This window comes from Sander lucioperca, chromosome 12, assembly GCF_008315115.2.
Source record: "Sander lucioperca isolate FBNREF2018 chromosome 12, SLUC_FBN_1.2, whole genome shotgun sequence".
Lineage (NCBI taxonomy): Eukaryota > Metazoa > Chordata > Actinopteri > Perciformes > Percidae > Sander > Sander lucioperca.
Genome location: NC_050184.1, coordinates 18,703,925 through 18,731,701, shown reverse-complemented (window position 1 = coordinate 18,731,701; position 27,777 = coordinate 18,703,925). Strand labels below are relative to the sequence as shown.

Sequence of the window (27,777 nt, the reverse complement as noted above, 5' to 3'; positions counted from 1 at the left end):
ACGTCTATAGTCTCTGCGGCTGCTAAATAAAAAGAAATCGTAGTAAATAAAAAATTAATGACGCGCCAAAATGCCTCACCCCCCCCCCCCCCAATCTCTCTCTCTCTCCTCCTCCTCCTCCTCACCCATCCTCCATCCACATCCTCTCTCTCCTCTCGACACACGGCAGGATGGACGTCGTAAACCAGGTACTAAACATGATATTTCCATGATTCTGCTTCGTATTTTTCGGTATTCTTCTGTCCGCATGATCGTTCTCGGTGCTCGGGGTGTGTTTGTGTCGTGTGTCGGGGCGGCCCGCCGGGGGGATTCGTGCTGGTACCTCAGTGTCGGGCCGCAGCACGGCGGCGGGCAGCACGGAGACATTTCTAATGTCATCATCACTAATGATTAGAAATAACAGCCTAAACGGGGAATTAAGAGACCATAAAGTCAGACATTAGGAAGATCTGTTTATTATTATTATTATTATTATTTTTTTTTTTTTGCATTTGTGTCGTCATCGATGTGAAACATAGCCTAATAATCGTTAGAGATAATAACAGATTATTATTGGATGGTGTGCGCGCTGCCTGCAGGAGAACTGAAATAATAAAACACAAAACTGTCCGGAAACATTCAACGTTTCGTGTCGCGTGATGATATGTAGTATGTAGTATGTAGTGTGTATGTGCGTGCGTGCGTGCGTGCGTGCGTGAGTGTGTGTGCGTGTGTGTGCGTGTGTGTGTGTGTGTGTGTGTGTGTAAAATGGCAGCCAGAGGAGGAGGAGGAGGAGGAGGATTTCCTCCTCTCTGGATGATGCTGCTGTTGTTGTTGCGGGTTTATCTGGTTTTCTACATTCTCTCTGTTTTCACACTCGTCCTGATTCCGCCTTATTTAACCCGGTTATAACCCGGTTGTAACCCGGGTTTACCTGCTCCTCTTCAGCGGCCGCTACAAGATGGAGACCGACAGGAAAAATCGTCAATTATTCTGTTACATTACCACAATATATTACAGCAATAGGCCTATAATACTAGGCCTATTCTGCTATTTTGTGATTGTTTTTTATCTTCTATTATTGGTGGCTATTTTATTCCATTTTCTTTTGTATTCTTGCCTGATTTTATTTGTCCTGAAATGTTTGAATTCAATTCAATCCAATTTTATTTATAGTGTCAAATCCTAACACAGGTTGTCCCCCGCACCACCTCAGATCTGATGACTGTAGTTGGACTTCTTTAGCAAGTTATGTCTTTTAGCTTTTTTAAGGCTATGTATTTATTATCTGCTCTAGCTTTTCCATCGTTTTAGACGCAGATATGGTGATAATAACAGTCCCAAATAATAGGGGTGCACGATTCACAAAATGTCACGATTGGATTCAATATCGATTTTCGATTCAAAAACGATTCTCGATTCAAAAAAACATTCACAGTATGTAAATGTAGTTACTTTTCCCATGCGATTGCAGTAGACATAGGCTACAACTTAAAAAAATAAAATAAAAAAATTCTATGAATTGATTTTGAATCGGTAGAGCTTGAATCGTGATACGAATGTGAATTGATTTTTTTGCACACCCCTACCAAATAATGTGAAAAGGAGACGCAAAACTACCACAAAGAGACACAAAATGTATGGGGGACATTGCTTCTTTTTAACTTGAAAAACGTAACAGAAAGGACACCCCCCCCCATCCTAGTTATAATTCCCTAATAGGTGTGAGACCTTGTGTCTGCCATCAAGAGTTGGCGGGCGAATGAGGAAAAATACCAAGCAATAATAGATTTGAACAGGTCAAAGATGAGCACAGTTCATAGTCTATTTGTGTCGGTAGATAGAGTCTATATTGAATGACCCTTTACCTGCCTTTTAGTAAGAGATATTTTAAATGGGGAAATAAAGTGATTTAACATTGTGACATAGTTGTAGTAGTTCATGGCGTAGCAGGGCACTGCAGGGTGTAGCAGGGCGTAGCAGGGCACTGCAGGGCGTAGCAGGGCACTGCAGGGCGTAGCAGGGCACTGCAGGGTGTAGCAGGGCACTGCAGGGTGTAGCAGGGTGTAGCAGGGCACTGCAGGGTGTAGCAGGGTGTAGCAGGGTGTAGCAGGACACTGCAGGGCGTAGCAGGGCACTGCAGGGCGTAGCAGGGCACTGCAGGGTGTAGCAGGGCACTGCAGGGTGTAGCAGGGTGTAGCAGGGCACTGCAGGGTGTAGCAGGGTGTAGCAGGGTGTAGCAGGACACTGCAGGGTGTAGCAGGGTGTAGCAGGGTGTAGCAGGGCACTGCAGGGTGTAGCAGGGTGTAGCAGGGTGTAGCAGGACACTGCAGGGTGTAGCAGGGCGTAGCAGGGCACTGCAGGGTGTAGCAGGGCACTGCAGGATGTAGCAGGGCACTGCAGGGTGTAGCAGGGTGTAGCAGGGCACTGCAGGGTGTAGCAGGGTGTAGCAGGGCGTAGCAGGGCACTGCAGGGTGTAGCAGGGTGTAGCAGGGTGTAGCAGGGCACTGCAGGGTGTAGCAGGGTGTAGCAGGGCGTAGCAGGGCACTGCAGGTTACTGCAGGGTGTAGCAGGGCACTGCAGGGTGTAGCAGGGCACTGCAGGTTACTGCAGGGATTTAGCAGGGCGTAGCAGGGCACTGCAGGGTGTAGCAGGGCGTAGCAGGGCACTGCAGGGTGTAGCAGGGCACTGCAGGGTGTAGCAGGGCATAGCAGGGCACTGCAGGGTGTAGCAGAGTGTAGCAGGGCACTGCAGGATGTAGCATGGTGTAGCAGGATGTAGCAGGGTGTAGCAGGGTGTAGCAGGATGTAGCAGGGTGTAGCAGGGCACTGCAGGGTGTAGCAGGGTGTAGCAGGGTGTAGCAGGGCATAGCAGGCCACTGCAGGTCGTAGCAGGGTGTAGCAGGGCACTGCAGGGTGTAGCAGGGCACTGCAGGATGTAGCAGGGTGTAGCAGGGCACTGCAGGGTGTAGCAGGGCACTGCAGGATGTAGCAGGGCACTGCAGGGCGTAGCAGGGCACTGCAGGGTGTAGCAGGGTGTAGCAGGGCGTAGCAGGGTGTAGCAGGACGTAGCAGGGCACTGCAGGGTGTAGCAGGGTGTAGCAGGACGTAGCAGGGCACTGCAGGGTGTAGCAGGGTGTAGCAGGGCGTAGCAGGGCACTGCAGGGTGTAGCAGGGTGTAGCAGGACGTAGCAGGGCACTGCAGGGCGTAGCAGGGTGTAGCAGGACGTAGCAGGGCACTGCAGGGCGTAGCAGGGTGTAGCAGGACGTAGCAGGGCACTGCAGGGCGTAGCAGGGTGTAGCAGGACGTAGCAGGGCACTGCAGGGTGTAGCAGGGTGTAGCAGGACGTAGCAGGGCACTGCAGGGCGTAGCAGGGTGTAGCAGGGTGTAGCAGGGCAGTGCGTAGTAGGGTGAAGCACAAATCTTCCACAAAGCGAGGTAAAAAACACTCCTAACAGAAGTTACTTCAGGACACTTTACAGAAACAGACAGAGTAGGTTTTAGACCACACTATAATTTATCTCCCCCCCCCCCAAGAGCAAACATTTGGTGCAATGGCGAGGATAAAATGTCGAAAAAGTTAAAATGATCTGTCACAATCTGTTTTTGAAAACCTTGGACAGAACTCTCTCTCTCTATAGGTGGTTAATCCTGGTTCAACCTTCATACCTTTGTTTTAAAAAGTGTTGAATAAAGTTGATTATTATTGTTGTGAAGGCTGTTGTCATGAGTGCTGGTTGGACGGGAGCTTTGTGATTTCATGAATGAATGTAATCAAACCTGAAATCATCTCTGCTGTCTCTTTCTGTCTGCAGCTGGTTGCCCAGGGTCAATTCAGGGTGCTGAAGGTTCCTCTGGGCTTCATTAAGGTCTTACAATGGGTGAGTTCATTTTAAATATACAATATTAAATGAAGTTAACTGTTGACACATTACAGTAACGTGAGCTATTTAAATTAGCTGATACATGGTTAAACCTCATTGGCTCTTACCAGTGTATCTCCGTCTGTACTTCGTCCACAGCAATCCCACCAATCAGTCCCAAAACTTCCCAGTTAGAGAGGAAATGATCTAAACATATTCTTTGTACGATCATTCCCCCAAAGAACCGAGCAGGCCTGCCTTGTTGCACCATCCACATGTTCTTCAAAACTTGACATTTTCAGCGTGTAGCTCGCTAGCTCGAAGTTTGTTGTTTCCCGAAGAGAACGGAGTTTGAGAACGGCAACACACAGAGAGAGGAAGGTAATTCTCCTGGAAATGGCGTTTTTCCACTACATGGTACCTGCTCTGACTCGACTCTACTCGCCTTTTTTGGTTTTCCGTTATGAATAAAAGACCCTGGTAGCTGCCGACAGGTACTTTATTTAGTCTCACCTCCGTCGAGGTTCCCAGCGAGCTGAGGCGATACCAAAAGGTGACGTGAAAACCTGCAGACTACTGATTGGTCGGAGAGAATCGGCACTAATCACCGCGTCATCGTTGCTATAGCGACAGACGGGGGGGTGTCCTGAACAAACTCGCCATTTTTAAACAGTTCAGCCAGCTGTGTGTTTTTTTTTGCTGCCTCCAGCTTCTTTAGAAACTAAATGCGTCTTCTGGCAAACAGCCACATGCTGAGAATCAAACGCCCACGTTCTGCACGTGTGCCGCGTTAGGTCACGGCAGTTTCCGGCGGCTGCGCTATGACGACCAGCCACGCTAGCCTCACGCATGACGCGATACTAAATCTGCGATGGAAAATGGAGGACGGGGCACCGCGGCTGAGCCGAGTGGAGTAGAGTAGAGTAGAGTAGAGTAGAGTAGAGCAGAGTAGAGTAGAGTAGAGTAAAGTGGAGCTGGTACTAGCAGTCGGTAAGCGCCATTAGGCACATGGGCCACCATTGGCTAGCAGTAGCTTTACCAATGGCACACTGACTAATAAGTGTGCAAGAGAGTTTTTTTTGGAAGTGTTCTCTCATCTGCATGCCAAATTACCTTTTTCACAGAAATTGGCAGGAGCACAGCCTGTCATTTAAGGTAGTTTGATTGATTTTTTTCCCTATCCGCACTCCGTGAAGACCCGCTCTACTCTGCCTCTGATTGGCTAGTACTCATTGCCTTAATCAGAGAATGCGGCGCAAGAGAAAGAAAAACACTGCCTGAACAGGCTCAGTAGATGCTTGTTTAAAGGTGCTCTAAGCGATGTCACACGTGTTTTAGGCTACAACATTTTTTGTCACATACAGCAAACATCTCCTCACTATCCGCTAGCTGCCTGTCCCCTGAACACACTGTAAAAAACATCTCCTCACTATCTGCTAGCTGCCTGTCCCCTGAACACACTGTAAAAAACATCTCCTCACTATCTGCTAGCTGCCTGTCCCCTGAACACACTGTAAAAAACATCTCCTCACTATCTGCTAGCTGCCTGTCCCCTGAACACACTGTAAAAAACACGCTCTCTGTAGAAAGCCCAGGCTCCACAAACCGCAACAAAAACAAACTGCGCCAACCTGCACCACCAAACATAACAAACAGCGTTCCAGCCAATAACCGACAAGAAGGATTTGGGGGTTGGGGTTGGGGGGGTTAGTGCGCGGAAGGGAGGGGGAGGGGACGGGATGAGGAGGAGGGAGGGGCGATCTAGCCTCCATTTTGTTTGACAATACTTCAAACGTCAACAAGAAGTGACGTCACCTAACATCGCTTAGAGCCCCTTTATTGCTGATATGGCACACTAATGAACAAGAACATTTTAAAATGGCACTTCATAATATCAAAAAGATTGCCGACCCCTGATCTAGACTAAGGTAAGCCGATCAGTGAGCCGAGCGTCAGTCGGTCAACTAGAAACATCCATCTAACTGATCAGTGTCCTCAGATAGGGATGGCAAAAACTTCAAAAAGGATCAAACTTCATTCTTAATCGTCACATACACACAGTACAATGTAGTGAAATTCTATTACTGCATTTAACCCATCCTAAGTATTAGGAGCAGTGGACAGCTATACATACAGCATCCAGGAAGCAACTTGGGGTTCAGTGTCTTGCTCAGGGACACTTTGACATGTGGCTGGAGGAGCCTGGGATTGATCCGCCAACCAACCAACTCTACCTCCGAGCCACAGCCACCCCATAATCGAGAACCGCTTCCAAATTGTCCGATCCATCATGTATAATATGCCTCAGAGCTTATGGATTACTTTTATCGATGCTGACATATTTTTTTGACAGTAACTGACCTCAAATGTATGTGTCTACACTGCTAGAAACTTGCAAGAATATCTTAAACTTAGGCTACATTAACATTGCTATATTTTGGTTTAAAAACGACTACCTTTTACTAGGTTTTCCCCTCTCATTCCCCCTGCTCTGGCGTTTCCCCCTCTCATTCCCCCTGCTCCGGCGTTTCCCCCTCTCATTCCCCCCTGCTCTGGCGTTTCCGAGCCCCTAAACCGGAGACATTAGGAAACATTTCTGACCCGTTTTGGCTTGGAATCTGCGGGGTTGTGTTGCAGTCTCAACGGCCGCAAACGGAGACCTTTGGCAACACCGACGGCAACACTTCTCCATCTGATTGGGTGTAATCTGTCACGGCATCTTGTTCTCTGAGACTGAAGTCCAGTTCAGACCAAAGATTGAGTGAGTGGGTTATATTCAGGGCTTTACATTAGCACCCACCAACCTACGCAGCAGGACAATTCACTTGTTAAAAACAGTGAATTGTCGGCACACGTCACCGAGGGCGCGTGCCAGCTGCTTAGTGACACGCGAGCGCTCCAAACCACTTTTAACCACTTAATCTCCCCCCCCCCCTGCACCACCGAGCCTATGCAATAATAAGCTACTCTTATTATGTCTGTGTCTTATTCGGTTGCATGTTTTCATACAAAAAAGATCTTTACACACGTTATCAGAGCTGAATATTTGGTGACTGCAGTGTTATCCATTTTATGTAGTCTTGATTTTGGTGTTTTCAGCTCATGTACATTTAAAAGGTTGTTAATCTGGTTCTTGAAGTTAATTGTAGCACACCATAGTCAACTTTATTCAAATAAAACGTAATTTTCCACAAAATAGCGGCTGAGTGGCTAGTAGTTTTTGGAAAACCACGAGCCACAGTGGCTGGTGAGCAAAAAAAGTGAATGTCAAGCCCTGGAGACTAACGCTACTAATGTTACCATGGCAACTACCAGCAGCGGGCGGAGTCTCCACGCTGCTTCCATCATTTAGTCCAATTCTCAAACATTTCTAACAATGTTTCCAAAACACTTGGAGAACATTGTGAACATGCTCCTTGTACTAAAAATATTATATTAAAATATTACTATGAAAATATAAAAAGAAAAGGACTTAAGACTTCAGGTTGCGCAGTCGCGTCACACACACACTCGCGCACGGACACACACACACACACACACACACACACACACACACAGTCAAGCAGAGCAGAAAGGAAAGTCTGACTGTGACCATCTGCTGTGTGTGCTCTGTAAGCTGGCTACTCAGAGATGATGAAGATGATGATGAAGATGATGACGGTGTAGTGTAGAGCAGCTGAGCAGGGCACTAACACTGTGAGGGTTGTGGGTTAGATTCTCTATTTATAGAAGAGATGATGAGTCATCATCCTGCAGGGGCTTCACACTTCCTGCAGCTTCAACAGAACTACATTTAAAAAATGTGTAATTTAACAGGCAGGTTGTTCTTAGAATTTCCTAGTTTATTCCTTCTGATCTCCTCGAAATGTTCTGAATACTTTCCCAGAAAGAAGCTCTTACAATACTGTTCATCTGTAGCACGTTTCCTGGAAACAGCAATTTCATTTGTAGGAAAAATGATGAGGGGGGGAAAGTGTGTTCTGATTATAGACACAACACACAGATGTTTCCACGGATATGAAGCAATAACGTCAGTCACGAATCAATAATAACCATTAGTGACCTAGCAACGTCTGAAACACGAACAGTACATATTCTTCTGTTGCAATTCACCTACGTATGCTAACTCATAACTGTACATACACAACCGCCGCCGACTTGAGCTGCAAAGAAGCTCTGGCCGCCCGGTCGAGGACGCTGGTCAGAAAGTCCGGGGAAGCTGTTTGAGGCTTTGGCCGCTCTGACGTAGCAGCATTCTATGTTCATCATGGAAAAAGATCAAGCAGCCACTGCACGGCCAATACACTGACACTAGAAACCTTTTATAAATGACATATATAATGACAGAATGTGTATTGGTTGTTGGTCGCAGCGGTGTCTGTTAGCGGTTAGCTCGCTCGTTAGCCGCTGAACCGCAGCAGCGTGCAGGCAGAGCATCTTTTGCGACACTTTTGTCGCTTTTCTCATAGTTTTTTTTACGGTTTTGTTGTTTTTGCCGATGACATTTTTGTCACTTTTTTTCAACGTTCTTTTATAAAAAATTTTTTCAAATGCTATAAAATTGAGTAAAACACCCAAATTCAATGAATTGAGTTTTGTATGGAACCATCCACGTTATTTTATTTATAAATTTCTGATATAGAAACTTTTTGAAAATGGGTCAAATTTGACCCGAGGACACCAGGAGGGCTAACTAATGTGAATCACTAAAGTAGATATGAAATGAAAGCCAACTCAAACTACACTCTCATTATTTTCGTAAGCCTGCCCCTGAAGCTACTGCAGCAGACGGTTACGTTACAGAAAATGAGCCAGAGAAGCTGATGCTATGTACGGTTACACAAAAATGATGGGGTTGTCGCTCTGGGACACGGGCGAGAATGAGGCTGGGAAGGAAAAATCACAGTATACACACTACAAAAACTAGACACCACTGCTAGGAAGTCCGATTTCCTGAGGTCAAAGTCGGAAACACGCCCCTGCATAAGCGGAGTTTGACATTCGAGCCAGGGGGGGGCAAAAAAAACAACTCATTGTAGAAGCTGAGACCTGGCCTACCACTTGGGGAACGCAGCACGAGCACATATGGGCAAAACAAACATGCTAAATAAACATATATGTTTATTTTTAAAGCAGATTTTAAATTACATTATAACAATTTAACAACTCGCCCTTATGAAATCCAATCGCGGCACGGCTGTCTTGGAACGCCATAGCGCTCAACAGTCCCGCCCCTCCTCTGAGAGACCTTGGGTTCCGGAAGTAAATTTCCCGTTCATTTCTCCCGTTGACGTCTGGAAAAATCCGTATATAAAGAGTTTTAGACCGTGCCTTAGGCTAACCAGACGGGACGTAACTCATAAGCATACAACGTATCATTTCGAGTAAAAAAAACAAACAGAAAATCCCAAAAAAGTAAAAGGTACAAGACTGTGTACATATCATCATCTCAGAGAGAAGGAACTACTCATCCCATAAACCACCGCACACCACTGAACAAAGGAAGCTAACGTTAGTTTAGCTAACAGCTAATTCGGCTAACCGCTAGCTGAGACAGCATGTAATAACTTTAAAAGACCCTCAAAATAAACCTGAAAATAACCGTTAACATATATAACGGCTGTTACGTCAGCTGTAGACGGCTTTACCCAGTGTTAAGTTTGAGTTAACGTTATTTTAGACTGAATTAAGAGCGGTCAGCTAGCGGTTAGCCAAATTAGCTGTTAGCTAAACTAACGTTAGCTTCCCGGCGGAGGCTAACGTCAGAAGCGTGGAACCAATCGTGATTTGTGCAGTGTCGTAAATCCTCGCGACGGATCGTGCAGGCAGCAGAGATCGGGTACTGACACCCCCCCCCCCCTCCTCACCAGCATGAGTTCCACCAATCAGAGTCATCACTGTGGGATTGTTCAGGATTGTGGGTAATGAAGTACTTATCCAAGACATCGCGAATAAAAGACATTTATCTCAAAACAAGGTTAGTGCCCCATGATTTGTGGCGTCTATATGAGCATATACAATCGCTGAGTCATGTCGTAGCTGGTTTTAAGTCTACCATCGACGGTTACCATTTTATGGCTTATACTCCAATTTGTCAATGGAGAAATTGCATTGTATTTTTACTTCCGGAACCCGCTGTGGGCGGGACTGGTGAGCTCTATAGACAGACGGTGGCAGAAGGTCCCGACACTAAAATTTAATTTAAAGACACGTTGAGAGAAAAGATCCGTATTTTGCCGTAATCCAATGACATGAAAAAAAAGTAATCCACAGCGATCAGTAGATCCACCTCGCCGTTTAAACAATGTGGAATAAAACTTATAAAAGTCCAAATCTACACAAAACGCGCAATCAATTAATAAGCTGACAGCAAATGTATATACATATACATTTAGGAAACCTTTATTGCAACGTTGGCACGGTAAGATGTCCAGACAAGTGCAACAGTAATTTTCGTTTTTTGCGTCCTGCAAATGCGTCGACGATGGCTGCTCCATGCATCTACAGCAGCGAAAGCTGTAGTAATAAACAGTTATAAGCACTTCTGTCTTATCTGTGTCTCACTAAATCAGACTTACACACAGTCCTGTCCATCTTCTATCTGTGGACATGTTGTTACGCTGTTTGTATGCACAAAAAAACTGCGTAAGGCGTTGTTATAAACTGGTATTGCTAACAATGGCTAACCTGGCTAGAGCTAACGAAAACAATGAAAATCTGACTTGTAAATGGAACGCATTCAACTCAGGTGTGACGTTATTCCCAGCTTCGGCTGCCGTCCGGTTAATGGAGCGCACTAATAGCTTGAAGCACCGCTGTGTTAACGTGCAGCCTCACAGAGCTGTTAACCATAAACCATGATAAGGGTTTTCATGTTTTTACAAAATCTGCATTTGTACTCAATAATGTGTTTGTTTTAGGGCTGTCAAACAATTACATTTTCTTAATCGCGATTAATCGTTGAATTTCTGTAGTTAATCGCGATTACTCGCATGTTTTATCACATGATTAAAATTCTATTATTTTGCATTTCAGAACAGTTTTTAAGTCCATATTAACAATGGAAAGCCATTCTTACCAGTGGATCTTGATTGGGAATCAAATGAATGCAAAGAAAGTTACTTTATGAACTTGATTTTACGATTTGTATTTGTTTATTATATATTTAATCTAGTCACACATTTGAATTTAACAACAACGTTGAATGCACCACAAGGCTGTAGCTGCAGATTGTTACATAGCGGTGTTGAATCCTCTACAGTGAAATACAGTCACACTTTACACCGTTTAGCGTTAGCTGTCAGCATTTTAACTGTGTTTAATCCAGCAACTAGCTAGCGGTAGGCTAACGTTAGCTGCTGTTGAGTATAGTGTTAACTAGCTAGTGGTAGGCTAACGTTAGCTGCTGTTGAGTATAGTGTTAACTAGCTAGTGGTAGGCTAACGTTAGCTGCTGTTGAGTATAGTGTTAACTAGCTAGCGGTAGGCTAACGTTAGCTGCTGTTGAGTATAGTGTTAACTAGCTAGTGGTAGGCTAACGTTAGCTGCTGTTGAGTATAGTGTTAACTAGCTAGCGGTAGGCTAACGTTAGCTGCTGTCTAGTATAGTGTTAACTAGCTAGTGGTAGGCTAACGTTAGCTGCTGTTGAGTATAGTGTTAACTAGCTAGCGGTAGGCTAACGTTAGCTGCTGTTGAGTATAGTGTTAACTAGCGTCATGTGCAGCAATGTTTCTGTTTCCTGTAACGTCTGTTTCAGAGCATCAGAGAGAAGAGCAGGCATATCAGTGGCACCAGAATGAGGCACCGAAATCTGCGTTGCTATTCCTGCAGCAGCAGGATGTGTTACGAGGAAGTACGGCAAAATAGTAGCCTGTTAAGCACGACGCAAAGCCGAGTGAAGTGAAAATAAATTAATAAATGGCGGCATGCGATTAATATGATTAAAAAAAATTAACACATTATGCTCGACCCTTAATCACATCACGATTAACGCGTTAATGCTGACAGCCCTAGTTTGTTTCCTTTTCATTTCAGTTCTTCGCCATCTTTGCCTTCTCCACCTGTGGAAGTTATTCTGGGATGTTCCGGATGGCGGTGGAGTGTAAGAACCGGACAGAGAGCGACCTGAGTATAGAGGTGGAGTTTGAGTATCCATTCAGGTCAGTACGACACTAACCCCTCCACTCATCATAGCTACAGGCAGGGCTTTAAATGACCAGCCAACACGGCTAGTAGCTTTTTAAAGTTACCAGCCAATCAGATTTCCCACTAGCCAAATGTTTGTGTTTGTTTTTTCCTAACTAACTTTACTTTAATTTCAGCTCCTCTGGTTTGTTTGGCTCCGTTCCGTTCGTCTTCTCCGTTTTCAGCGTAGCTCGTAGTCGATTCCACGCACGCTAGGCACGTAGCCGACGGTTGTCTGACACGCCACGACACAGTGTTCGTGGGAAATGTACGAAAAGTACAACAAGCGGTGTTACCGCCCACACTTCTTGGCGAAAAAACAGACCAATCTGGCGACAATGAGTCAAAATGCCGATTTAAACAAACGCAGAGTTGTTTACCTTAGGTCGCTGACACACAGAGCCGATTATCGGCCGTCGGACCGTCTGGCGAGGCCTTCATTTTGGCCGACCTGACATGTTCAGACGGAGACAGGGCAGTCGGGACTCACCAGGAAATGGGGAGCGGATGAGTGTGACTAGAGTCTCTCAAAATCTGACGAAAATCTTTTAAACTGACCTTTGTTGATCTGAAATGAAGACAGATTCAGCAACTGCACGGCCTATTTCTCTCTTAAAATGTTTTCAGAAACACGTTTCGGTGAACTATTTTAGTCCAATATGAGATCGTATTCTGAACGAGCCGCCATGACAGCCTGGCTGTGAATTTCCGGAGAAAAAAGACCCACGTGACTCGTTCGTCCAATCAGCTGCCGGTTTTCATTTTCTGGGAAACAATCAGACTGTAAATGGAAACAATACAGAGCAGCGCCGCCTGCTGCTATGGAGACGTATTACGTTTCGCGCACGCGCAGAGCGTACGCTCAAGTCGGCGTCTCTTCGATGTGTTCTGAGGAACTTTTTGGACCTCGGGGACCCGACTGATCAGTCCGACTGACTTTACTGCTGACGGTCGGCCGTCTGGTTGGTGTGTAACTACCTTTATTCATCACCGGCCAAATTGGCTCGTAACTTTACAATGTTACCCAGCAAAATTTATTTTTAATGGCATTTTGGCGGGTTGGCGGGTGTCAGGCTACAGGTGTTGTTTGAGAGACACAGTCTGCTCTTCGACTGATACTGAACATACAGTACAGAGGAAACACAAAGTCAAGACGGGCGATGAATGCAAAAACACGAGGACTCTGTGTTCAGCACAAGTTGATGTGAAGATACAGACTGTAAAAATAAAGGACAAAGCTTCCAGGTTTGAAAAAGTAAAGCCAGTGCTGAAGCTCCTTAAAGCTGCATTCTCTCTAACTTCCAGCAGGGGGCGACTCCACCGGCTCCAAAAAGAAGTCTGTTTCTATAGAAGTCTATGAGACAATGAGCCTACTTCTCTCTTGATTTATTACCTCAGTAAATATTTTCATAATGAGTTGATGGTCTCAATCGCTAGTTTCAAGTCTTCTTCAACACAGCATGATGTTCATTTAGTAAATGATGCTCCCATTTATTTTAAAATAGAGGATAAAGGCGCCTAGGTAGCTCACCTGAGCGCCAGCCCACATATAGAGGTTTACTCCTTGACGCAGCGGCCGCAGGTTCGACTTTGCTGCATGTCATTCCCTCTCTCTCTCTTCCCTTTCATGTCTTCAGCTGTCCTATAAAAATAAAGGCTTAAAACAGATGATAAAGCAGGGGATGCTTTAGGACCTGTCAATCAGGACAGAGGCTTAACGATGCTAACCATGCTAACACTGGGGACATTAAAATGGACCTCAACTGTTTATTGGGTGTTGGCCGTGTTTTCATCTTAAACTTTGACCCTTTTCACTTTATCAAAGTTAATTAGAACGTTTGGTCGCCTAGAAATGTCTTGTTCAGCGTTCGGTAGCACCTTTCCAACCAAAGCTAGCTAGCTACCGCTAGTGTTAGCTGGTAACTTAAGGGAAAGTCTGCAGATCTTCTGCTCTGCTGTACAATACAGATGAATGTCTCCAGTACCCGGAGGTCCGTGTTCACCTGCCGGTAAAACTCCCGTTGGATCACTCGCTTCAGAAGGGTTGAAAATCAGCAACTCTCCCTCTTTAGTGTTTAGCTTAGCGCAACGCCTACGCAACCATAAACAACCCTGGCTTGGCCGCATAATCCTCCTCCGCTCCGCCCTCTCATCAAAAACCAACACATCCCGTTTAAAAAAACCAAGATGGCCATAGCCAAATAGCCAAACTTGAGGCTTCAAGACAGCCACAAACCGAAGGGTGACGTCTCTGCTGCTACGTCCATTATTTTTTACAGTCCAAACCCCTATTCGCACGGGATTAGTATCATGTGGGGACCTTGTGCGATTTAGAAATGACCCCCCCACATCTGAGTTTTGTGTAGCGCATTCACACGAAATAAGCAAAGCCTGCTTTTACCTGAATTTACTGACATATCTGTACCCTGAGAGTTGGGTACCCAAAGACGCACAGACGACAGCCAGGGCGAGGCTGCGGCATCGCACTTGGGTCGGGGTCCATATCTTTTTGGGCCAGGCCCGGTGGAGGTTACCAGAGGCACATACCCTATTATTATGGCAACGCAGTGGTCAAGACTAGATTGGCCATGAAAGGCAGTGTCCGCAGCCCATCCCCCTCCCCGCCATCCCATATTTGTCTCCATGAGAGAGACAGAAAGGTGCACAGGAAACAAAAACCATGAAAAATGATATACTACCACGCCAAATCACAGACATGTCGATTCACACGGGACTATGATTATCACAGGACATCGGTGTTCGGCGAAATATGGTAGGTCATTTGCGTGGGAGTTTTTACTTGACAAATTACAGACATGGCTGATTCGCACAGGATTAAGGTCACAGACAACCTCCGTAATAATTACAAATGACTAGAGGTCACCAGGTAATACTAATCCCGTGTGAATAGGGCTCATGACTCCATGAATAACCAGTACAGTGACAGTGAAGGTAAAACAGGAGAAAGTAGAGAACAGCCGACTGGGATTGCCTCCACACGGCTCTCACAGACCGTTCCCCAATATGTGAAATACCTACGTTCATCTTATATCACAAAATTTAGAAGTCTTTGTGTTAGACACGTGTAAACGTAAGACCGACAGGCTTCACCGTCATTAGAGCGAAGGTGATAATGTGGCGTCTCTCCCTCTCTCAAGACTTCACCAGGTGTATTTTGACGCCCCTACCTGTAAGGGTGAGGACAAGGAGCGTCTCTTCCTGATTGGCGACTACTCCTCCTCGGCCGAGTTCTTCGTCACCATCGGCGTCTTCGCCTTCCTCTACTCCACGGCGGCTATCACCATCTACGTCTTGTTCTTCGAGAAGTACAAGGAGAACAACAAGGGACCGCTGATCGTAAGTATGATGAGACAAAGTGAAAGCTTAGACATGGTAGGTTACAGGTCAGGGAACGAGAATATTCAGCCAGTCTTGAATAACCATATGGGGAATGTTTTTAAATTTAAAAAAGGGTCACAGATATGATACTAGATAAGTATAGAAATTGAGTGATATTATTGTGTGCGAAGGTGGATAATCATGTTGATGATGATAAGCATCATTACCATTATGGTTGTCATCATTAATTGATATGATATTATTTACCTTAAGGTGGCAATTGCAATGTATATAAGCACTGACCCTAAATGGGTATATGTAGGTATGTATGTATGTATGTATGTATGTATGTCTGTGTATGTATATATGTATGTATGTATGTCTGTGTATGTATATATGTATGTATGTATGTATGTATGTATGTATGTATGTCTGTGTATGTATGTATGTATGTCTGTGTATGTATATATATGTATGTATGTCTGTGTATGTATGTCTGTGTATGTATGTAGGTATGTATGTATGTAGGTAGATGTATGCATGTTTTGATTTGTTTTTTCTTTCCGTATAATTTCTTTTATCTTTTTTGTCTTGTCGATTTTATTCCCTTGAAAATGAGTTTGTTATTTTAAAAATGTGACAAGGGGGGGCCTTATATAAGCTGAAGCTTCCGACCCTACCCTTTGGTTACGACCAATAAAATTCATACAAAAAAAAAAACCTGTTCATGTATAATTATGCTCGTCTCTCTATAGATTCAGGGAATCTAGGCAGAGCAGTCTAGGCAGAGCCGACTGCTCCGAATAAGTGACAAAATAACGCAAACATGTAAATAGGAACATGTTTGCGTTATTTTGTCATTTATTCGGAGCAGTCGGCTAGTTGGAACCAGTTACCTGCATGATCTGTGCTAGGCTAAGCTAATGCTGGGGGCGTCAGACAGCGTTACAGCACGCACGGAGATGAGAAGGGTATGTATCGACTTGTCTAACTCTGGGGGTTACGGTGAATAAGCTAAAGTCCCAATAAGTCGGCGTGTTCCTTTAAGGGACACACAGGACACAAACCCCGATCTCCTGTGTGAAAGTCAGGTAGGGTTAGGAAAAGATTGTGGGTGGGGTTAAAACATGTACGTTAGACACTAAGGGCCACTGTCCAAGCGTCAGTATGTTGAAGAGTCGGGAGAGAAAACAGCTTGGGAAACATCACTCATACTTGTGTATGTTTAGGACCTGGGTGTGACCGCAGTGTTTGCCTTCATGTGGCTGGTGAGTTCGGCGGCCTGGGCCAAAGGTCTGTCCGACGTGAAGACGGCGACTGACCCCGATGAAGTGATTACTCTGATTTCTGCCTGCGAAAAAGAGCAGAACCACTGCCGTGAAGTCCACGACCCTGTCATGTCTGGACTCAACACCTCCGTGGTAAGACTGTCACCTATGCTGCAACCAGCCACCAGGGGGCGATCCAAATGTTTTCGCTTCACTTATAAAGTCTATGCATCCACCCCTGTGGTCGGCTCCTTGTGATTTCTGTATCTAATATCAACACTCTTTTGGTACTGACAAAAATGTGTCTGTAGCACTGAGATTCAAACAACTGTCCAATACCAAAAGTTAGTTTTGAAAGTCATATTCATAATCTTGCTGACTAGTTATGTGATCAGAAGGTTCCTGATTTAAATCTTTAATTGTCAAGTTTTAGATGTTTAACATTTGTCAACTTCTTTTATTGAATGAAAATAAGGTTTTTGGAGAACAATATGTTTATATTCCTCAAACTAAGGTAATGCAGTTAGTATCATTTTGGCATTGTCACTGAAACTCATGTATAGGGATGCACCGAATCCAGATTTGTGGGGTTTAGCCGAATACCGAATCCACTGGTCAAGATTCTGCCGAAACCGAATCCTACGCCCATCCTCAGTCCATTAACACAGTAAACACATTAATGAAGTAAACAACGTCCACAGCCTCTAAAATTAGGGCTGTCAATCGATTAAAAAATGTAATCTAATTAATTACATACTCTGTGATTAATTAATCGAAATTAATCGCATACATAATTAACGGTGCCTGAACCGATAAAAAAAAGAAAAGAAAAAAAAAGGGTACTAAACAACAGTTGGTGACATTAAAGAACGGCTTGTTTATTGCTAAGGCCATATGGTCAAAATTAAATGATTTAATAATAATGTATAACAATAACAATAACTACTAGTACTTACTATAATCACTAGTAAATTGCTGTTGAACGACAAAAACAACCACCAGATGGGAAAAGGACATTTAACAATAACTTCAAATGCACCACGAAGCTGTAGTTTCCAGTTTCATTGAACGCACCGTCTGTGTTTTTCCGACAACAGCAGCTGCAGATTGTTACATCCCGTGGTGAATCCTCTACAGTAAAACACAGTCAAACTTTACACCGTTTAGCGTTAGCTGTCAGCATTTTAACCGTTTTTAATCCAGCTACTAGTTAGCGGTAGGCTAACGTTAGCTGCTGTTGAGTATAGTGTTAACTAGCTAGCGGTAGGCTAACGTTAGCTGCTGTTGAGTATAGTGTTAACTAGCTAGCAGTAGGCTAACGTTAGCTGCTGTTGAGTATAGTGTTAACTAGCTAGCGGTAGGCTAACGTTAGCTGCTGTTGAGTATAGTGTTAACTAGCCAGCGGTAGGCTAACGTTAGCTGCTGTTGAGTATAGTGTTAACTAGCGTCACGTGCAGCGGTGTTTGTGTTTCCTGTAACGTCTGTTTCAGAGGATCAGAGAGAAGTGCAGACATATCAATGGCACCAGAATTAGTGGCACTAGATTTCGGTAGCCAACCCTATTCAGGAAAAAGATTTTTACAAGTAAATGTTCCAATCAATGATCCAGGCAGCACATTCTCGTCTCCCTCCTTCATTTTACAGTCCAATGGTGGCTAGAACGGCTCCGGGTCAAACGTCAATATGGAATGGATTAATCTGCGTTAATCTGCGTTATTTTTTTTAACGCGTTATTTTTTCTCAGATTAATTAATTGAAATTAACGCGTTATTTTGACAGCCCTATCTAAAATAGTTAAATGTAACAACTTAATGTTGAATTCACACGCTCTTTTCACATCGTAGGAAAGCACATCGCTATCGCAAGATGAGTGACAATTTTGTTTGGCAAATTTTCGCTAACCAGTGTATGATGAAGGCATGTTGAGTGGGTGAAATTAGAAAGCTAACGTTAGCTAACGAGCAGCAGCCGGCCGTTCGGTCGCTCCGCTCCCACTGTAGGGAGACTCATTTGCCGAGAGAACAGCTGAGCGCCCGGGAGAGGCATTGTCTGGTTAACACCAGTTTTTAGCTGTGACTGTCCTTCTTTTGCCGTACCTGAAGTTGCTGCATTCTGGCTGCTGTCTGTAGATTCCTTCATGCACAACTCGTATTCTTCCAGATGTTTCATACCAGATGTTGTAACAGCGGTGATGTTGTGTATAGTTTAGGGTCCTCGCCACCACCAGACTAATCAGCATTGTAAATTGAACATGTAGCTGGACTTAAATGGCCTTCTTTTGACTGAAAGTACTGACAAACATCACTTTTTCTGCTCACGAGTTCCATTTTCACTTCCTCACCGCCTACTGCATTGAACGCTCCACCTACGTAAACACCTTCCCGTAATCAACGGCGCCGTCATTACGGCGACCAGCGTAGCGCGCGTAGTGCAAGCGCAGGGTTCGGTTCACTGGGAAAAAATTCTAAGGTTCGGTAGAAACCCAACCCCGTCAAAAAGCCCAATATTCAGCCCAATCTGAAGCCGAATCCTGGATTCGGTGCATCCCTACTCAGGTATCATATTGACCCGTTATGTTTCTGTGTCTAATAAGAATTTACTTCCTCCTCTCTTCCTCCAGGCTTTTGGTTTTATTAACCTGGTCCTGTGGGTGGGAAACCTGTGGTTCGTCTTTAAGGAGACAGGCATCATCGCTCCCTTCATGCGAGCTCCACCTCCTCAGGAGAAAGCTGCTGCACCAGACGCTTACGGCCAGCAGGGGGCGTACGAACAAGACCCGTACGCCAGCAACCAGGGAGGCTACCAACCCGATTACAGCCAGCAAGGATACAACCAGGTGATCAGCCGAACTGCTAATTAATAAACACAAAACAGTCTGAAGCATGGAAGACCTGCTTCAACAGAAGGGCTGTGACTGGCTGGTTTGATTTGGGTGTGGAATAGTTTCGCTTTGCCAGACCTTCTTCCACGGCGCGTCAGAGGAGGGTCTGACTAGTCCAAAAAAACATGCTCTGGTTTATTGCCATTTCTTTAAACCAATCACAATCGTCTTGGGCGGGGCTAAGTGCCGGACGGAGCCACGGTGCCTCTGCTAAATAGTCTCAGGAAGGAACTTGTTTTGGTGGAACATGTGGACGTTCAAAAGTAGTTTTAGTCGTGCAACAGAAAACTCAGATTGGACAGATAGTCTAGCTAGCTGTCTGGATTTAGCCTGCAGAGATCTGAGGAGCAGTTAACCATAGTCCTCACAAATCCACCAGAGGTTAGAACGCCAACACAGAGACAGAGGAAGGGGACGGACATTCGAAGCAAATCCTGGAAATTAACCGTTGTGGATACAGCCAGTAATGCGTAGCCTATAGCACCAACATCTGACCAAACTACAACCAAGTTTATTCGCTCCTAACCGGCAATTTCCACTGGATGCGGAACGGCTCCAGAACGTCGACGGAGTCGTTAGGTTTCCATTAAAGTCAATGTGTGTATTTCCACTGACTGCAGAACGTCTGCGTCCCTACTCCGTCCCAGCTCCGGCGGTCCCAGCCCTCCGGCGGTCCCAGCCCTCCCGAGCAGATACCAGAGCTTCTATTTTTGCCGGACGCCGGAGAGCTCCGCAGCAATTCAGCACACGGCAGATAGTGCGGGACAGGAAGTCGAGCACAGAAACAAAATAAAAATCTGGTTAATTTTCAAAGTAAAATCCACCGTGCTCACGGCGGATCATGTTTCCCTGCACTACACCTTGAAAACACAGCTCAGAGTAGTTTCCCCTCTACTCCTCTGGATGGAAACTAACTGCTGTTGGTTTTGTGGTTCTATTCTACGTGAATTCGTGAGATCTCGTGGGTCCTCGTGACTACAGCTGTCAGTCATGGCCGCAGCCGTGCCGCAACAAATCCGGACCTAGTGGGTATTGACGGACGGCGGAGCACGCAGCCGGACCGCAGACGTTCCGCAGCACATGGCTAACAAGTTTTTATGGCCGGCGATATTCATGGCCAGAGGCATTATGTTTTCAGGTTTTTCGTCTGTCTGTCTGTACGTCGGTCCAGCACATACTTGCGAACACGATATCTCTGGAACGTCTTGAGGCTCTTCAGAATTTGAACTTCATCTAAGAACTACGATCGTTCCTAGTTCTTGTGGTGCGGACACTATAAAAACGCCAACAAACCAAATCACAACGTTTGTTTACTATAACTTTTGGTTTTGGTCTGCAACCATACAAACTATTTAACGGCTCTGAGCAAACGGGGGATGAGGAACAACTGGATATTCTGTCATCTCCATCTAAAATGCATGTTTGATGCTTTCATACGTCAACACTTTGACTAACGTTAGCTTGGAGAGCTAATGTACCTGTTGGGCCACAGACTAAAGAAAATGTCACCACACAAACTAGCAGTCAGTCCGACCAGCGGTGACATGTTGCTGTTCCTAACGCTAGATTTTATTTATCAAAGACGCTAGCAAAGCAACATGGGACAGAAAATAATCACAGCAGAGACCACAGACAGGTCGGACCTCCGTGTTTAACTACATATCTCTAAACGTTACAGTTACGGCTGAAAACGACAACAGAAATAAACAAGTTTGCAGATTTCATATACAGTGCTGCTCATGAGTATTGGAACCCATGCTAAAGTTGACTAAAAAGAGAAATAAAAAAAATCATCTTTTGGAAATTGATCTTAATGCCTTAATTAAAAAAAATGAGGAAAAATCCAATCTTTAAGGACACCAATTTTCTTTGTGAATGAATAATGTATCGTAAATAAATAAATGTTCTTCCTTAAAATACAGGGGGCATAAGTCAGTACACCCCTATGTTAAATTCCCATAGAGGCAGGCAGACTTTTATTTTGAAAGGCCAGTTATTTCATGGATCCAGGATACTAATGGCGTTTTTCCATTACATGGTACCTGCTCGACTCGCCTCGACTCGCCTCGCCTCGACTCGACACACTGTGCGTCCGTTTTCCATTGCAGATTTTAGTACCGCCTCAGCGTGGCTGGTCGTTATGCCGTATCGATGCACACACCAGCGCACAAGTATAAACATCAGGCCACTTGAGTTTGTTTTACAGTTCTGTGGAGGCTCCACGCAGAGCTTTCACCGTAGCCTGTGTAAAAGTGGCCTGATGTTTATACTTGTGCGCTGGTGTGTGCGTGGAGCCGGCCATGTGTGTGTGTACGTAGGCTACGGCGAAAGCTCTGCCGGAGCCTCCGCAGAACTGTAAACAAGCTGCGCCGCAGTAAACTACTGTGACCTAACGCGACACACACACAGAACGTCGAAGGTGTGTGTTGTTGCCAGAAAACACATTTAGTTTCTAAAGAAGCTGGAGGCAGCAAAAAACACAGCTGGCTAAACTGTTTAAAAATAGCGGGTTTGTTCAGGACACCCCCGTCTGTCGCTTTCACGTCACCTTTTCGGCTCGCCTCAGCTCGCTGGGAACCTCGACTGAGGAGGTACTAAAAAAAGTACCTGTTAGCAGGTACCAAGTACTTTTTTTCGTAATGGAAAACCAAAAAAGGCGAGTAGAGTCGAGGCGAGTCGAGCTGGTACCATGTAATGGAACAGCGCCATATGTATCCTGATAAAGTTCCCTTGGCCTTTGGAATTAAAATACCCCCACATCATCACATACCCTTCACCATACCCCCACATCATCACATACCCTTCACCGTACCTAGAGATTGGCATGGGGTACTTTCCATAAAATCATCTCTCAATGCAAATCAAACCAGCTATTAGGCTAACTGACATACAACCATGCCAATCTCTAGGTATGGTGAAGGGTATGTGATGATGTGGAGGTATGATGAAGGGTATGTGATGATGTGGGGGTATGGTGAAGGGTATGTGATGATGTGGGGGTATGGTGAAGGGTATGTGATGATGTGGGGTATGGTGAAGGGTATGTGATGATGTGGGGGTATGGTGAAGGGTATGTGATGATGTGGGGGTATGGTGAAGGGTATGTGATGATGTGGGGGTATGATGAAGGGTATGTGATGATGTGGGGTATGGTGAAGGGTATGTGATGATGTGGGGTATGGTGAAGGGTATTTGATGATGTGGGGGTATGGTGAAGGGTATGTGATGATGTGGGGGTATGGTGAAGGGTATGTGATGATGTGGGGGTATGGTGAAGGGTATGTGATGATGTGGGGGTATGGTGAAGGGTATGTGATGATGTGGGGTATGGTGAAGGGTATGTGATGATGTGGGGGTATGGTGAAGGGTATGTGATGATGTGGGGGTATGGTGAAGGGTATGTGATGATGTGGGGGTATGGTGAAGGGTATGTGATGATGTGGGGACCAAGGGAACTTTATCAGGATGCATAGTATCCTGGATCCATGAAATAACTGGCCTTTCAAAATAAAAGTCTGCCTGCCTCTATGGGAATTTAACATAGGGGTGTACTGACTTATGCCCTCTGTATTTTAAGGAAGAACATTTATTTATTTATGATACATTATTCAATCACAAAGAAAATTGTTGTTCTCAAAGTCTGGATTTTTCCTATTTTTTTCAATTAAGGCATTAAGATCAATTTACAAAAGATGATTTTTTTTATTCCTCTTTTTAGTCAACTTTAGCACGGGTTCAAATACTCATGAGCAGCACCGTATCTCCATAATTCAAATCAACTGTCATTTGTCCACCAGGAAGTGATTTTTGTGTTGCCGTCACGGTGATTTGGTCTATTAAACATAGTTCTTAGGACTATTTTGAGGAGATCGAAACTGACAAACGGCTCAAAAAAACCTGCAACAGTTGCTGTGAATCATGCTGTTTGCTGTTGTGTTTCCTCCAGGATGCAGAGTACGGTCAGGGGGCGCCCACCTCCTTCACCAATCAGATGTGAACTGACAGGAAGCAGGTTAGTCACACAGGAAGTGGAACCAATTGCCTGATTCATTTAAGTAATTTTAAATGACAACTTTGGTGACATTCTATATACTTCATGTTCAGATTCAAACCAACTTGAAAATGCATCTACTATTAAGTATTGTGTGTGTATCACAGCCTGAACATTAAAAACACATCAGGTACGTCTGGGTAGCTCACCTGGTAGAGCAGGTGCATATATGCAGAGGCTCAGTCCTCGACGCGGCGGCTCAGGGTTCGAGTCCGACCTGTGGCCATTTGCTGTATGTCTTCCCCCTCTCTGTCCCCTGCTGTCCTGTCTATTAAAGGAACACGCCGACTTATTGGGACTTTAGCTTATTCACCGTAACCCCCAGAGTTAGACAAGTCCATACATACCCTTCTCATGTCCGTGCGTGTTGTAACTCTGTCTGACGGTTCCACCGGTAGCTTAGCCTAGCACAGAACCTGCAGGTAACCGGCTCCATCTAGCCTACTGCTCCGAATAAGTGACAAAATAACGCAAACATTTTCCTCCAGAAGGTGAAGCTCTGCTACTTCTGCTACTTGGGCGGAGTGATTTGCTTTGCAGCAGGCCTTTCTGAGAATATAGTTTCCGGTTTGTTTACAGTTAGAAGATGGCTGTGTGTCATGTGACCTTGTTATTTGTACATGCTGTGACTATACAAATCACAACATGTAAATAGGAACATGTTGGCGTCATTTTGTCACTTATTGGGAGCAGTAGGCTAGATGGAGCCGGTTACCTCCAGGACCTGTGTTAAGCTAGGCTAGATGGAGCCGGTTACCTCCAGGATCTGTGCTAAGCTAGGCTAGATGGAGCCGGTTACCTCCAGGATCTGTGCTAAGCTAGGCTAGATGGAGCCGGTTACCTCCAGGATCTGTGCTAAGCTAGGCTAGATGGAGCCGGTTACCTCCAGGATCTGTGCTAAGCTAGGCTAGATGGAGCCGGTTACCTCCAGGATCTGTGCTAAGCTAGGCTAGATGGAGCCGGTTACCTCCAGGATCTGTGCTAAGCTAGGCTAGATAGAGCCGGTTACCTCCAGGTTCTGTGCTAGGCTAAGCTAGATGGAGCCAGTTACCTCCAGGATCTGTGCTATGCTAGATGGAGCCAGTTACCTCCAGGATCTGTGCTAGGCTAGATGGAGCCAGTTACCTCCAGGATCTGTGCTAAGCTAGGCTAGATGGAGCCGGTTACCTCCAGGATCTGTGCTAAGCTAGGCTAGATGGAGCCGGTTACCTCCAGGATCTGTGCTAAGCTAGGCTAGATGGAGCCGGTTACCTCCAGGTTCTGTGCTAAGCTAGGCTAGATGGAGCCGGTTACCTCCAGGATCTGTGCTAAGCTAGGCTAGATGGAGCCGGTTACCTCCAGGTTCTGTGCTAAGCTAGGCTAGATGGAGCCGGTTACCTCCAGGTTCTGTGCTAGGCTAAGCTACCGGTGGAACCGTCAGACAGAGTTACAACACGCACGGACATGAGAAGGGTATGTATGGACTTGTCTAACTCTGGGGGTTACGGTGAATAAGCTAAAGTCCCAATAAGTCGGCGTGTTCCTTTAAAGGCTAAAATGGCCAAAACAAAACACATCAGTGAGCCACACTGTTGCCCTGGCTGACATGTTCCTTCATCACCGAACACACACACTGTTTATTCTGACTCAATCCCACACACATCGTCCTGCTGCCACAAATACTCACTAAAGAGCACCAAATGTGGATTAATCCGCCGCTGAAAGTAGTCCCCAACAAAGTCACTATTTCCTCCTGTTTGAATAAGACTACAGACGTAAACACAAATATATAGTTTCATCAGCAGTATTAGCTGTGTGTTGTGTTTTCTGCAGTCAAAGGGTCAGTATGTGTGGGACTTTAGATACTGCAGCTTCTCTGCCGTATCACTACCACGCAGACTCTGTCTCCAAAATTACCAGATGGCAGCGCCTGGATCTGGAAAAAGATTTGGCTTGACTTTGTACAGTGGGAGGAAATGGAGACAATTCATCCATCTTTAAATACAGGCTGTGTAGATGAATACGAATTTAAAAAAAGTTAATTTGTCACATTATCGTTTAGTTTTTATTCATTGGCGGAAAATAGAAAGTGTATCATAGTTCTTGTTACATTCTTTGTGCTTTAAACAAATATTTTGTATATATTGTTGTTGATAAAATTAACAGTGACTATGTTTACATGCACATAATGTTCCGGTTTTTGCCCTTATTCCTAAAAAGACGATATCCAACTAAGCTGTTTACACGGCTAATGAACGTGAATATTCCACTAATATTCTTGTTTACATGCAGCCGTGCAAAATACGTTTTTTTCAAAGTTTTTCAGCGGTGGAGGACATGTTGGACCGTGCGAACACAGCGTCCCAAAACCTGTTGATATCCAAGTCTTTGATAATGTTTAAAAGTAGCTGTGTTTCTCCTTCTTATCGGGTCTGCAGCTCTGCAAACTGTTGGCTGGTTGGTTTGTGTACAGTAACCATAGCAACGCACAGAGCTGACCATAAGCCTGCGGTAAAAACCCTGATTGAAATGCATATTCTGAATGCGATGCCTCTAAAACCCGAATAATACCGGAATATCCCACGTCTTAATCGGAAAATGCTATATTCGGAAAAAGACCTTATTCTGAATATCTAACCGGAATATGCTGTTTACATGACCGGAATCAAATTAGGAATATTGTCATATTTGGAATAATGGTTTAATATTAAGGCTGTTTTATGCTTCTGCGTCGAATCGACGGCATACCCCCGCAGACCCCTCTGCGTCCCCCCGAACCCCCCTCCGAGCCCTCCGCCGTAGCTCGCCCTGCACCTCCAAAAATGTGTAACTTTGCGTCGAGGCGACGCAGACCGCAAGGACTGTGATTGGTCAACTGGTCCTGTGTGTTGATAGTCGGTGTTTCCAGCAGCTTACTGTGGGGAGTAGCAACATGCTAGTTCACTGACATCAGCTTTGCAGATAAACTCAGACATATTTTGGTTCCAATGACGCGGTTATCCGTTTGTAAAGTGTCTATATATGTCAGTAACGTTTTGAAATTAGCACTTCGCCAGCAAGCAGTACTTTGTGGGCAGTTGTGCTAAAGTTAGCTTGCTAACATAACATAAACTGGCTGGCAGACACCTCGCACATAACCTCACACTTATTTTCTGGTTACAGTAACTAGGTCAATGGATTTTACTGGGTCTATTTCTTGATACTTTTTTTTACAAAATCTAAGCAAGAAAAGGCCAAAAAAATAAGAATAATATTTTAGCACGACGGTCAATGGAGTTTGCCATTCTGAGTACTGTTTCGGCAGTGAGCGACACAGACACAGGCGACACCGAACTTCGAAGCCGCACACGCCCTAGCGTTATGGCGGTGAAATGCACCGCGATGCAAAGCAGCCCCAACGCAGAACTCTGAAAGGGTCACGACGCCGTAGGAGCGACAGCTTAGCTACGGCGTAGCTACGGCTTAGCTACGGCCTAGCTACGGCTTAGCTACGGCCTAGCTACGGCCTAGCTACGGCTTAGCTACGGCCTAGCTACGGCCTAGCTACGGCGTAGCTAAGGTTTAGCTACGGCTTAGCTACAGCGTAGCTACGGCTTAGCTACGGCGTAGAGTTGACGCAGAAGCATAAAACAGCCTTAAGTTGTGCATGTAAACGTACTCAGTGATACTTTATATTAGAGACTTGAGATGACTACGTGTCATCTTTACATGATTGTCTTTTCTTCACAGAAAACACCGGAGTAAACCACCAGTGGGTCGCCTGCAAACTACCCACAATGCAACACTCCTGTCTGTCTGCAAAGTTAATGGGGGAGGGGAGGGGGGGTTAAAAGAGGGCTGGGTTTTAAATGTTCACTATAATGAATCGATGTGTAAAGGATAAAAAAAGAGAGTTATAAATAACAAATCCACAACTTGAACCAAGCACCAAAACAACAACAACAACAACAACAACAACTCTGACGAATAGAAACCTTCCGAACCAAGTGACGATGTTGAAAAGTTATTCATATTAATCTGTGGAGAGAATGTATGTTTGTGTTGTATAGATATCACTTTGAACAGATATATATAATATAGATTCAACTGTTTCTTCATGTTTCCTATTGAACCTAATGATCCAACCCCTCGTTGTATCCAAGGATCAGCTTTACATCGGCCAATCACGAAGCTGTTCAGACTGGGTTCACACCGACACCAATCAGATCCAAACCAGTGTCAAGCTGGATCCAAA

The 27,777-nt window shown here is 45.0% G+C and overlaps 1 protein-coding gene across 1 annotated transcript; it reads left to right on the top strand.

Moving 5' to 3' along the window:
• The first annotated feature begins 82 nt into the window (after positions 1–82).
• Positions 83–27,777, top strand: LOC116045454 (synaptophysin-like). Its single transcript, XM_031293107.2, has 8 exons — positions 83–188; positions 3,795–3,860; positions 11,876–12,000; positions 15,184–15,382; positions 16,594–16,785; positions 19,253–19,468; positions 23,460–23,525; positions 27,273–27,777. Exons 1-7 carry the CDS (start codon positions 171–173, stop codon positions 23,508–23,510), a joined length of 867 nt encoding a protein of 288 aa, XP_031148967.1. The 5' UTR covers positions 83–170; the 3' UTR covers positions 23,511–23,525; positions 27,273–27,777.